The sequence below is a fragment of the Enhydra lutris genome, unplaced genomic scaffold (assembly GCF_002288905.1).
Source record: "Enhydra lutris kenyoni isolate GAN:26980312 unplaced genomic scaffold, ASM228890v2 scaffoldscaffold66, whole genome shotgun sequence".
NCBI lineage: Eukaryota > Metazoa > Chordata > Mammalia > Carnivora > Mustelidae > Enhydra > Enhydra lutris.
In genome coordinates, this window is record NW_019154150.1 from 10,505,560 (window position 1) to 10,519,070 (window position 13,511).

Sequence of the window (13,511 nt, forward strand, 5' to 3'; positions counted from 1 at the left end):
AAAATACCAGTAGTTCTTTTTCTTGGTACTTTGATCTGGCCTTGCGAACTAAGGGTCGTCTTCATCCCGACTTGAGATGCTGCAAGAGTGCTTTCAGTATATTTGTTGATGCCTCTGTTCCTTTGCCAAAATCGGAGTGTCCATACTCAAGACAGGCATGAATGAGAGTTCTCTGTGAGATGCACTCGTTCTGTGTGGTCTCTGACATTTTGGTCATGCTCTCCATAAATCTGCATTTACATCCTACCTGCTTCCAGAAAGGCTCTGAGATGGCTCCTTTAATTGGAGACCTGTGGGATTTTATATTCCAGAGCTTTGCATGCTGCTTTCTGCTCTCAGCAGGTGGGAGGCCACCCCTGTTGTGGGGAGCTCTGGCCCTCATCCCAGGCCATGTAAATCTGAGAGGTAAGTCTATAGTTCTAAGGTCGGGGGTGGTGGTGAGAATTTTAGTCCAAAAGGATAAAGGTAAAAGTGTTGACCTGTTCTTCTTGGAGAAGAAAATTATCGCAAGAAAGCACCCATGGTTTTAACTCCAATCTCCCGGAGGTTTGTAGCTTGCCTCTCTTGGACTTTGTTGTTCGATGCTCTCAGGTGGGGAAGGAGAACATTGGCCCTTTCACCATGCTTCTTTCTCCAGCTGCCGCTTCTCAGTGCATTTGCCAAGACCCGAGGCCCTGGCCAGGGCAACAGCTCTGAGGATACTTCAGTCCCTGACAGGGCTGCCAGCAGGCTCATGCCTCTTTAAGGAGGGGGACCCTGCCTGTGCTGCTGCTCTTTCCCCGTTAGGCATGGAAGCTACCTGTTTCACTCTCTGACTCAGCACTTGGATTATACCCCTCTCCCTCCCTCCCTTTCTTTTTCTCCTTTTTTTTTTTTTTAAGATTTTATTTATTTATTTGACAGCGAGACATCCCAAGTAGGCAGAGAGGCAGGCAGAGAGAGAGAGGGAGAAGCAGGCTCCCCGCTGAGCAGGGAGCCTGATGCAGGACTCAATCCCAGAACGCTGGGATCATGACCTGAGCCGAAGGCACAGGCTTAACCCACTGAGCCACCCGGGCGCCCCTCCCTCCCTTTCTTTACTCTAACCTAAAGTTCCCAGAATAAAAATACTATTGCTAGCCCTTGGGAGTACTTTCTATCCCAGAGGAGCCATGTTCATGGTCACTCTGAGGCAGTGGGGCTACTCTGAGGTGCAGAAGCCAAATCCAAGGTTACTCAGCAAGTAGATTGCAGAGTGGTGATTTGGACCCAGGTGGACTTAATGCTTGTCTGGCTATTCTCAGGGTCAGCCTTGCTGCTGCCCTCTCCCCCATCAAGCCCCTGTCCAGGGTATCCATTTCCTAAGGAAGAAGGAATAGTGCCCCCATGCTTTTTCTGGGAGCATTTCTGTCCTTGGCCTTGGCAGGTAGAAACCCCTACCTGTTCTCAAAAGTTGGGCCATCCTGGATTCACCCCCTCCCCCAACACCCTGCCATTTGCCATTCCTTTTTGTGCCTCACTGCTGTCTTGGGAAAGGGACTGTGCATTTGTATTATCTTGCGGGGGAGGGGGCTGAGTGGCCAGGGGACTTGCCCGAGGTCACGGAGCTGCAGAGGAGGTGACACTCTCTTCACAGCTGTTTCTGCCACCCCACCTGGCCTTTCCCATATCAGCGCCCTCAGTAAAAGTTTGTCATCCTGATTGGCAGTAAGATTCTTTGGGGGAAGGAAAGGAGACCGGGGAGCTGGAGAAGCAGTAGCAGTGGTTCTCAGGGGCAGAGCTAGGTCAGCGGGCTGGACTCCAGGGTAGCTAGTGGACAGTGGAGGTGCCACAGCCCAGGTCCCTTCAGAAGGGGCCTGTCCTACTGTGATGACATATCTGTTTTCTGTGACACACCACCTGAGGCCTCAGTGTCCTAAACCAGTCACCATGTCTTAGCTTGTGAATCTGTAGTTGGCAGCTTAGGCTGGGCTCAGCTGGGTGGTTCTTCTCTCAGCTGGGCTCATGCATGTGTCTGCTCTCAGCTTCTGGGTGGGCTGGTTGGCTGGCTGGTCTAGGATGGCTTCAGTTGGGATGGCTCATCTCCACGTGTCTTTTATCCCCCAGCAGGGGGGCTGGCCCACGTGGTGGCTGGGCTAGGGTGCCAAGAGAGCACTCAGAAGGATGCATGGTCTCTTGAAAGCAAAGCTGGAAGTCAAACCATGCCCCCCTCTGTCACATTCAGTTGGCCAATGCAAGTTATGGAGCCCAACCCCATTCACGGGGTTGGAAGATGGAAATAGACTGAACATCCTGATGGAAGAAGCTGCAGGCCCCCATTGAGAAGGACATGGATGCAGGAAGGATGGAGAATCATGGCTACTTTTGTAGTCTGCTGCTAGCGGTAAGCGTGTCCTAATCATTCCAGGATTTCTATGAGCTCGGCAGAGGGTCTGAATAAATTCCTGGTTCTGAGGAGCTCCTGGGAGTGTTGCCAAGTGGGGGAGCTGAACGAGTTGGGTGCTAAGGTGTTTGGGCTAGTCTAACCAGTCTCCTGTTTCACCGAGCACCAACGTTGGATCAAGCACTGTGCTAGCTACTTTATAAACATTAAACCTTGCAAGAACCCTTACTAGGTGTATTTTGATTCTTCCTGTTTTACAGAGGAAGAAACCTGAGGCCTAGAGTAGTTAAGCTATGTGATCTCAGATAAGTTTCTTATTAGTAGTTGTGGCAGAACTTGAACCCCATGTTAGCCCTGTGCTTCTTGCTTTTTATGTCCCTGAGTAACTTGCCCTCACAGCTTAGAATTCAAGTGGAACTGTTAGTTTAAAACCCCTAAAATGAGTGAGTATCCCGTGGTTTGAGTCAGAGTCTCAGTTTTCCCAACTGTAAAGAGAGGAGCTTCTGAGTCCCTCCAGGTTTGCCAGCTCCAGGTGGAGAGCACTGGCCCAGGAGCATCTCTCCTCTCTTGGAGTGAAGGGTTGCATGCAGTCAGACGTGACTTCCTGGCACCAACCAGCCCTCTCTCTGTTCAAGTCTTGGCTGCTTTTTGCCCACTAAGGGAGGGGCAGTGATTCCTGGGATTTCCAGGCAGTGCGATGGGACACGCAGTGATTGAATTCCACTCCTGTCACTGACACATGAGTCCCTGCGAAGCTTTGGCATTGGGTTCAAATGCACGAAAGTAAAGTTAATGCATTTAAGGTTTTCAGTACCCACTTGCTTTCCTCGATCGCACTGTAATTTCACCCCCAGGAACCATGGCTGTGGTATTTGTGGGTAGGACGGGAGCCTTCCCTGGGGAGGCATCGTGGTCCTTTTCTGTCACCTGCTAGCCAGGGAATTTACCTGCTGTTTGTTCTCCTGATGTGAGGAATTGGTTCAAACCAGATGGGTGGTGGGTGTGGAGTCTCTGTAGCCAGCCTGACCACACACTTGCCCACCAAGGAGGTGGCCGTGTTGGAAAAATAGATTGTGTTTAAACTGCCATAAGAGGAGGGAGTTTGGAGGACCGGAAAGAGGACACCTTTGGATGTGGATGCCCAGGGTTTAAATCCGAGCTCTGCTGCTTGCCAGTGGTGTAACCCACGATCTCTTAGTAAAAGGTGCATGAGAAACTGCCCAGCAGGGTTACCTTGAGCAAGAAATGGGACCACCAGTGAGTGTGACTGGTGCGGGCTGATGAACAGATGGGCCCCCATCTCCAGACAGGTGTGTGAGAGGGGCAAACCTCTGGGCATCATTGTGTCAGCAACATACCCGTTTTAGAAAAGCAAGAAGCTGATCAAAATTCAGCCTGATGTGGAAGAGTAGAGGGATTCTTTCTATTTTAAACCCCAGTCCTTTGTATGACAGAAATTCCCAAAGTTCTAACCCGGGAGCCACCTGTAGAGCCTCATAAGGGCTTTTTCTGGCAAAATCATGTGGGGTGGCTGGCAGCAGGGGGCTGGTCGCTTCACACTTGCTGGTTCTTGTTTCCTGCTTTCTGGCTGCTGTGGGGTAGGCAGAATAGGGGCGTGGGCACTGCACGCGACTGTTGGGGTGCGTGTTGCCTTGTGGCACCTCACCGTGCTTCGTGGGCCTGGGGGTGTCCCATGTCTGCCTTTGGCCACCTGTTTCTTCATCTGTAAAATGGGCATAATAGTGCCTTCCATGGGATTGCTCTGAATATTAAATGCAATTCTGCCTTGAAGGAGCCTCACCCAGCATGTGCACACTCCAAGTGCCTGATACACCCTGGCTGTCCTTAGAATTGGAAAGCTAGATTTGTGAACTAAGGAGAGAACTCTGACATGTCTTCGCAGTGTGAGAGCAGCATTAACAGGGGCTGGGATAGGAGGAGAGTCTCACTTCTGGAGGGTCATCCATCCACACTGGCCCCAAAGGGAGCACAGCGATTTGTAATCAGCGTAGGCGGTTATATCGTGCTTCTCAGGCGGCACGTCGGCCAGAGAGCTGTTCTGACTCTGCGGGCTGAGACCCGAGATTCTGTAGCTCCCTCGGGCTCCCAGGTGTTCTCCAGGCTACTGGACCAAGGACCACACTCGAAGTAGCACGCCAAGGTGCGAATCAGCCTGATGATTTATTGATGGGAGCCTGTTGGTGGGCCACTCGGGCCCTTTTATATGCTAACTGTACAAAGGAAGGAAACATCTCAGTGTCCTGCCGAGGGTACCAGGGAAGATTTGGGTGGGGGGGAGCAGATCTTGGAAGTGCCCGGGCTGTCTCGTTATAACTCAGAACGATGAGAGAAAAGGCAGACGGCATCTTCATGGTGGTTTGTCCTGAACTCTGGGCGGTTGCATGCTCTCATCTCTTGGGATCGGCCTGGCGGAGAGCCAGCTGAACTCACTTCAGAGGAGATGGGCTCGTCGGCTGGCCTGCCGCCGGGTCTTGCTGGAGGGAGGCCTGGGTAAAGAATGGCTCCAGGCTGCGGAGGAAGCCACAGCACTCTGTGAACACAGAGATACAAGCTCCTGTTCCACTGTGCCAGCCCAGGGAGCACATACGTGCGTGCAGACACCCCTTTATCTCTTGCTTCATTTCCCACTACAAAGGATTTGGGAGAAACCTTCTCGTGCGACCTGCTGATGAAGAGTCGGACCCAGAATGCTGTGATCCGTGCCCAGTCAGCCATTGTTTGAACCCCTGAGGACCTTGGGGCTGGAAGGGAAAAGTGATTCTGTGGATCCTTTTGCCACCTTAGGTTTTGATGTAAACTTTACCCCTCTGAGTCTCAGCTCTAGTCTGGAAGAAGCATCGCCTGGGATTTCAGCCCTCCATGGTCCCTTCCCTGGATAACCTGTGAGCCTGGGTCGGTGAATTTAGTGCAGTGGGCTGTCAGGATCAGGATTCCAGTGCCTTTTGCGGGGTTGGGATAAAAAACTAGCTTGTTTCTTGCAGCCATTTCTCTCCCTTGCTATGTGAATAGTTCTCCCCCTTTGTCTAACTTTTGTGATGTTTACAAAATGAATTGCAAGTGGCATTTATTCGCTGTGCTAATGTAAATTAGGCGTTTGTGGGAACTTTTGGACCCAGCCCCGTCCCGCTGGGGTTTTTTGAGTGCAGAAGGCATTTTATGTTCCTCGGCTCCTACAACCTGACATGTGGAAAGGCCGTGGATGTTTCGGGCGTTTAGACCTGTCAGACTGCTAATTCTTCTCACCTGTGAAAACATAACTGGCATTATCGAGGGCAACCCTTGACTTGCCCTGGTGGTTCTGAAGCTCAGCCCCAGAAGCCAGGGGGAAATTGATCCCTTAATGTGGCTTTCTTCTCACTGGAGTTTCGTTTTGCGTGTCATGGTGCATTTGAGTTAGAGCAGCCAAGAGCCCGCTGAGCTGCCCTGGTGTGGTCCGTGTGGGAAGGTGCCTGCTGGGATTCCCGAAGGCTGTGGGTTCCAGCCCCGCTGCCTGGGGGTTCTGCAGCTGGGGCCCACTGTGCGAGGCCACAGGAGCGGGAGCTGGCGTGTGAGTGAGGGGCCTGTGCCCTTCAGACCCTGCACCGAATCAAGTACAGACTCTCAAGATGAGACTGATCTGGAAAGAAACATGCCACTAAGGGTTGGTTTCCCTGGCCCCATGTGTTCTCAGTGATCCTTTGTGTTCTGGGCATTGAGGAACTGGGTTTGGAGGAAGCGGGAGTTAAGATGGGACCCACGTGCCTTTTCATGAGCCTCATACCATGTCTCTGAGTCCGATTAGTGTGGCTGTTCAGCCTTTGCGGCAGGTCCATCTGAAGGTGCCAGACTTCTGTTCTCTGACGGCTAGATCTCCACTCCTTTCAGCCAGGGTGCTGGGGAGGGAGCAGTGTCACGATGCAGCTAGGTTGGGGGTGAAGTTCATGATCCCAAGGTGAAGGTGGCTTTCAGGACAGAGTGCAGGGAACCTGGGCCAGCTTCCCATGTCTCTGGGGAGGCTGTCCAGGGTCATTCTAGCTTCTGCTAGATCGCTTTCCCACAGACACATAGTGGATAATGCATTCTATGCCAGGCCAGTAGGGGCTAGTTTATTGCACAATGTGCCTGGTACTTTTCCAGGAGAATTGCTTCCCCTTTCCAGGCTGCCAGACGGAAGGAGCAGTGGCTTGGAATTTCCTACTCTGTGGACACAGGTGTAGATCTTATTCAGAGTCTCACCTTACAAGCCCTTTTCCACATGGCTGTGGCTCAGCACACACCGTGCGTGACTATACCGGTTAGTGTTCTCCACTTTAGCTCTGCGCTTGACTGCTCTCTGGGAATGATACATGAACATGTAGGGCACAAGTGTTCCTGTAACATCGGCGGGGGAGCTTGTGGCCACTTCCTGCCGTGTTCTGTGTCCACACAGCCCCAAATGCGTCTCTTCTGTTGTCTTAGCATTCTTGCTCCTGTCCTCCGGTGGGGAGGGGCCCTGTGGGGGAGAGCCCATCCCCACAGCAGCCTCCCGGTCAAGACGAAGGGCTTCATTCTTGTCCCTGTTTGTATGGGAACGCTTCTACCTCTGGCTGGCGTTGGGGTAGAGGAAGTGGTTTGTAATTCTACCCTCCTGATATTTCTTTCCTATATCTCCCAAATATACATGCTTTGTGTGTGGTGGGGAGCAAGGGGAAGAGAGGGACATAGAAGAGAAATGACATCTCCAAATTTCCTACTTTTTATTCTTTTTTTTTTTTTTTTTTTTAACTGAAGTATCACACACATCCAGGCAAGTGCCCATGTCATGTACACAATTCAGGGAATCATCACCTTTGTGCAGACACTACTCAGGTTGCCAACAGAGCATCATATGCACCCCTGGAAGTCCCCTCTGACTAGCTGCAGCCCCCCCCACCCCGCCGCTTCTCCCCAGAGGTAACCCATAGAGTGACCTCTAGCACCAGCTAAATTCCAGCCGCTTCAGACTTGAGATGAGTGGGATCAGACAGTGAGAGCCCGCTGGGCCTGATGTCTGTTGCTCAATGCTGTATTTCGGAGCTTCCTCGTGTGGCGCCATTGCACGCTCGTTGATATTCATCGCTGTGCAGAATGCTGTTGTGTTTCTGTGCCGCCACCTACCTGTCCACTCTGGCATGGGGAGACCCTCTGAGTCTCCTCTAGTGTTTGGCCACAACATTTTTAGCTGGGAACATTTTTGACCACATCTCCTGGTAGACCCACGTATGCATTTCTGTGGGGTATGTTCCCGGAAATGGGATCTCTGGGTCCTCGGGTAAGGCCCATGGTCCACTTTCTTAGGCACTTAGGCAAGTTCTCTAAGTGGTCCCCCCAGCAGTGGATAAGGGTTCCAGTTCCTCCATATCCTTGCCAGCACCTGGTGTTTGAGGTCTTTTGGTGTAACTTAGTAGGTGTGGGTGGTATCTCACTTGGATTTCTCTGATAACTAATGTCCTTAAGCATCCTGTCATATGTTTATTGGCTGTTAGGTTATCTTCTTTCATCAAATATCTGGCGCACTATTCTGTTGGCTCTCTGTGTTTTCCTAAACGTCTATAGGTTCTAGATAGGAACCCTTTGGTTGTATGTGTTCCCAGCCAGTCTTGAGCTTTAAACATGCCTGGAGAACATCCGACAGGTTCACTGCAGGAGGCTGTGCCCCCGGGGCCCCGAAGCCCAGGATGATACTGGGGTGTGGCTTGTCAGGGAGCACTCAGGCAGCCCTCCCCTGGCTGGGTGAGGGTTTAACCATCAGCCTCCTCTTTCCTGGTACTAGCTTGTGACAGAATGTTCTTTCTTCTGGATATGCAGGGTTCTTGTGGGCGCACCAAAGGCAGAGTCCAAGTACAGCACTTCAGTGAGGTCCCCTGGGGCTGTGTTTAAGTGTCGTGTCCATACCAACCCTGACCGGAGATGCACCGAATTGGACATGGCTCGAGGTAGGTGGATGTCACTGATGGGTTCCACACCCTCACACGTCCTCTTTGTCTTCTCAGAGCCGCCTGGTGGTTCAGCCCCTCTTCTTCCCTCCCTCCCTCCCATCCATCCACCCACCCATCTATCCATCCATTATATGTCAAGTACCTATTACTGCACAGAGATCTACTGTGAACAAAGCCAAGTTCTTGCCCTCCTGTGCCTTACAAGTTACTGGACTGAGAGGCATGAAGATGAATAGTTGAGTATAAGAAGACCAGAGGGGAGGTGGGTAGTTGATCTACGCATGAAAAGATTCACACTGGCTAGCTGGGCAGCTACGGGAGGCAGAACTTCCAAGCCGAGGAAAGCATGTCCTCGCTTACTGAGTGAGGATGGTGTAGCCGGAGTGCTGAGCGGGAGAGCGGAAGCAGAGTGGTTGATGGGGTAGGCTGGGGCTGCCTCACATGGGCCCCAGCAGGCTGGGGTAAGGTGTGAAGATTTTATGCTTTGCACAAAGGGGGAAGCCATTAAAATCAATCTTAGGCTTTATATTTTAAGTAGGGAAAGATATGATGGATGGAGGTCTTAAAAAACTCACTTCAGTCCAGTGGAAAATACATGACGCATCATCTTTGGAGTCGGGGATTCTGCCCGGGTTCAGAGTCCGGCTCTGCCAGTTACTAGTTGGGACTTACTGGCAAAGCCCCATAGCCTTCTTGGCCTCAGTTGCCTTGCCTGTAAAGTCAGGACTAAGATACCTTCAGAAGGTTAAGAAGAGAGGGGATACATAGATCTGTGCTTGGCACATAATGGGAACTATTTTATTACAATCCCTTCAGGGCCTCACTTTCTCCAAAGTTCTTCCCCAGCAAGAGCTTCTGGTTGTTTTTTTTTTTTTTTTGAGCAAAGAATTTTTCTGATCTTCAGCTGAAAGGGAGAGATATCTGCAGTGTTCTTTAGCACTACTCAAAATGACGGGTTTGTGAACCGCTTACTCCCGGTAGGTACGTAACAGATCACGGAGCCAGCTTCAGATCGTAAAGCCCCGCACCACTTCCTTCATAGAGCAGGTCCTGCATGAGAAAAGTAATTGGCTCAAATAAACAGCCAGCAGGACACCGTGATGGAGTTGATTTACACTTTGCTCCAAGTTCCTTACTTTCTCACTGGCAGGTGACCAGCATTTGGACGGTATGTAGAACACCCTTTGAAAAGCAGTCCGCAGGACATCGTTTCTCAAAGCACGTCTGGCTTTTCTCTTTCCCATCCAGGGAAGAATCGGGGCACACCGTGTGGAAAGACTTGCCGGGAAGACCGGGATGAGGAGTGGATGGGGGTGAGCCTGGCCCGGCAACCCAAGGCGGACGGCCTCGTGCTGGTAAGGCCTCCTGGGGGTGCCGTGGGGAGGGGGTGGCACTCTGAGGACCAGTGGCTCTGTGATCCCCTAGGCAGGCTGGATGGCACGGTGACAAAGGCATGGCCTTGGGGGTTGCCAGCTCCGGACTACTGCTTGGACCAGTGATGGCTCTTTTTAATTTCATCATCTGTCGGGTGTAGAGATACGGTTGTTTTAATAAGACAAAATGTGTGTGAGCTGTGCTTTGGAAATCCTGTTCATTACCTAAGCACTTTTGTGAGTGTGTGTTTTTTGAGGTATACGGTACATGGAATGTACAGAATTAAGATTACAGTTTGGCTTTTGACCCTGGTACACTCCTGTGTAATCCCCCCGCCCCCTTCCAGCTAGAGAGTATTTCTCCCATCCCCAGAAAGTTCTCTTCTGTTCCTTTCTAGTCCATTCCTCTCACCCCAAGGCAACCACTGTTATGATTCGTACTACTGAGGATTACTTTTTATGCTTCTAGAACTTCATATAAATGGAAACCTACCATGTGTGCTCTTTTGTGCAAGGCTTCTTTCACTCAGAATACTTTTGAGATTAACCCATGTTGTATCAGTAGTTTATTTCTACATAGGATTATATATTAGGAAATCCAGGTTAATTTTCATGCTTTACAGTTGACCGTTGAACAACACGGGCTGGAACTGCATGAGTCCACTTATAGGTGGATTTTCTGTAAATGTATTTTCTCTTCCATAGGATTTTCTTAGTATTTTCTTTCCTCTTGCTGACTTTATTGTAGGAATATCAGGTCTAATACATATAACATGCAAAGGACATACAAAGTAAGTTCTTGATAAGGCTTCAGGTCAATAGACTATTAAGTTGGGAGGAGTCAAAACTTATATGCAGATTTCCAAGTGCATGAGAGGTCAATGCCACTAACCACCACATTGTTCAAGGGTCAACTCTATTTGGCTCCCAAAGTGCATATGAGGTACTCAGGCTCCTTAGGTGCCTTGAGGAGGTGCAAAGAATAGTCTTTATACCATTGACACTTGTGATACCCTACAGCTATGCCCTCCGGTGAACTAGCTGCCCACCGCATGGAGTCAATACACTTTAAATTTATCTAAATTAAAAATTCAGTTTTTCAGTCCCACTAGCCCCATTTCAAGTGATCAGTAGCAGCCCATGGCTCCTGGCTACTGTGCTGGATAGCACACAGAGAAAACACTTCCATCACTCCAGAGGGTTTTATTGGACTCCACCAAAAAGGAATTGGTAACTGCCTCAGAAGTTTTGTCTCCTTTTTTCCTTTGCTTTTACTCTTTCCTGTTACGGTAGAACACTAAAGTGCTTACCCAGCCTGATGTGATCAGCTTGGTGGGGTTTTCATATCCACATGCACGCATGCCTGTTGCTAATCCCATAATGTTCCCTCGTGGCCCTCTCCACTGAGATAACCAGTATTCTGACTTCATACCCCTTTTCTTTTTGTTGGCTTTATCTTGGAAGCTCTATGAAGATTTTTCCTCTAAAAGCACAAGATCAAGGAGGGAAAACATTACCAGCTGCCATTCATTGAAGGCTTCCTTTGGGCCACATGCTGTCAAGTTGAGGGTTTCACATATTTATATTTTATCCCCAGGAGGATATAGGATTCTGAATGCATCTAGGCAAACCGTCTCCTTCTCCTCTTTGAGGAGCCCACTTTCGTGTTAAACTTCTCCACAGCAGAGGCTGCTCTTGTGAATGCAGCCTGCCTTCTCACCGAGAGTAGTGTCTGCCCCTTGCTGGGCCCCTGGGGGAGGGAGGAAGTACCTGGATGCCGTCACTAGTGTGGAGGGGCCTCCCGACTGGAGTCACTGGGGATCCGCTGAGGGCCCCCGGCCCCTGCTGTTTGTCCAGCGTTTTAATCACTGTTGCGGGCTTTCTGGACCTTCTCCAAGCCTCGGCATTCCTCCAGACGTAGTGGCCAGACCCTGACCGGACCACGTGGCCCCAGGAGGCCTGGAAGGCTTGTCTGCCATCCTCCACCTCCGGATCGGGGCGGCCTGAGCTTGAAATTCAGAGCGGCAGAGTTGGTGGTCTGGGGGACGCACGGCACACAAGGCCCGGGAGCGTGTGGAGCCTAGATCCGGAAGTTGTCCTGTGGAAACGTTTCCTCCGCCCACAGAAGGAGAACCTCTGTGTGGCCGGGAACTTGCTCCCAGAGGGTCCTGTGTCACCGTAAATCCATCTGAGGAGGGAGCTGTCTCCGGGGACGTGAACGGCAGTGAGGACCACGGGAACCAGTTAGCAAAGGAAGCCAGGGAAGGCAGTGCTGGGGCTTCGTGGAGATGGTGCTTGGGCATGATAGCCCTGCCCTGATGCACCCCACGCAGGGCTGTCGTTCTCTTATTTTGCACAGTTACTGCTTCATCCACTCAGTGGGCACCCCTGGGGGTGCTAGAGAAGGAGGGGCTTGTGACCACATCCATTTTCCTCATGGCTTTTTTTTTTTTTTTTTTTTTTTTTTTTACTGTAGTCAAAGACACAATGTAATATTTATCATTTTAACCATTTTTTTAAAAAAAGATTATATTTATCTGACAGCACAAGCAGGATGAGCGGCAGGCAGGGGGAGGGGGAGAATCAGGCTCTCTGCTGAGCAGGGAGCCCGATGTGGGCCTCGATCCCAGGACTCTGGGATCGTGACCTGAGCCGAAGGCAGATGCTTAACTGACTGAGCTGCCCAGATGCCCTGTCTTAACCAATTTTAAATGTGCAGTACAGTGGCATTACCTGTGTGCCCTTTCTTGGGCAGCAGGACTCTGAGATTTTTTATCTTGTGAAACAAGCTCTGCACTCATTGAACACTTGTGCCCTTCCTGCTGCCCCTAGCCTCTGACAACCACCATTCCTCTGTTTCTAAGAGTTTGACTCTATTCGATAACTCATGTAAGTGGAATCATGCAGTATTTGTCTTGTGACTGGCTTATTTCACTTGGCATAATGTCCTCAAGGTTCTTTCACATTGTAGCGTATTACAGTATTTCCTTCTTTTTTTTTAATTTAAATTTAAATTTTAATTTTTTTAGAGCCTGCACACATGCAGGGGGAGAGGAGCAGAGAGAGAGCAGGGGGAGAGAGAGAGAGTGAGAGAGAGAGGGGTGGGGGAATCCTAATCAGGCTTCATGCCCAGTGTGGAGCCTGATGTGGAGTTGGATCCCACGACCCTGAGATCATGACCTGTGCCAAAATCAGCAGTCAGATGCACTCAACTGGCTGAGCCACCTGGGCACCCCATTTCTTTCTTTTTTAGGGCTGAATACTATTCTTCTGTATATATGTACCATATTTTGTTTACCCATTGATGGATATTTGGGTTGCTTCTACCTCTTGGGTATTGCGAATAATGCTGCTATGAACATAGGTGTGCAAATAGCTCTTCAAGATTCTGTGTTCAATTATTTTGTATATATATCCAGAAGTAGGATTGCTAAACTCTATGGTAATTCTATTTTTTAATTTTTGGAGGAACTGTCACACTATTTTCCCACCATGGCTACACCATTTTACGTTCCCACCAACAGTGCACCAGAGAAGGGTCCCAATTTCTCCACATCACTGCCCATACATTTCTATTCCTTTGCTAGTGGCCACCCTAGTGGGTGCAAGATGGTATTTCAATTTTCCCTAATGATTAGTGATATTGAGCATCTTTACACAGGCTTGATGGCCATTTGTGTATCTTCTTTGGAGAAATGTCTGTTCTACTCCTTTGCACATTTTTAAATTGGATTGTTTTGTTGTGGTTGAGTTAGTCCCTATGGGTTTTTTGCACATATGCCATCTCTCTAGAAAAGGCCTGCCCTAGGTCCTCTCTGT

General features: G+C 50.0%; 1 protein-coding gene across 2 annotated transcripts in view; it reads left to right on the forward strand.

Annotated features, from left to right (window-relative positions):
• LOC111159088 (integrin subunit alpha 9) overlaps window positions 1-13,511 on the forward strand; it is a 333,563-nt gene that overhangs the window by 8,205 nt on the left and 311,847 nt on the right. Inside the window, exons 2-3 of one of the 2 annotated variants that reach the window (XM_022521479.1) lie at window positions 8,189-8,316; window positions 9,568-9,674. In XM_022521479.1, coding sequence (XP_022377187.1) covers window positions 8,189-8,316; window positions 9,568-9,674 — 235 coding nt within the window. Of the gene's footprint in view, window positions 1-8,188; window positions 8,317-9,567; window positions 9,675-13,511 lie in introns of those variants that run through there. The other variant, XM_022521480.1, reaches the window with a different exon arrangement.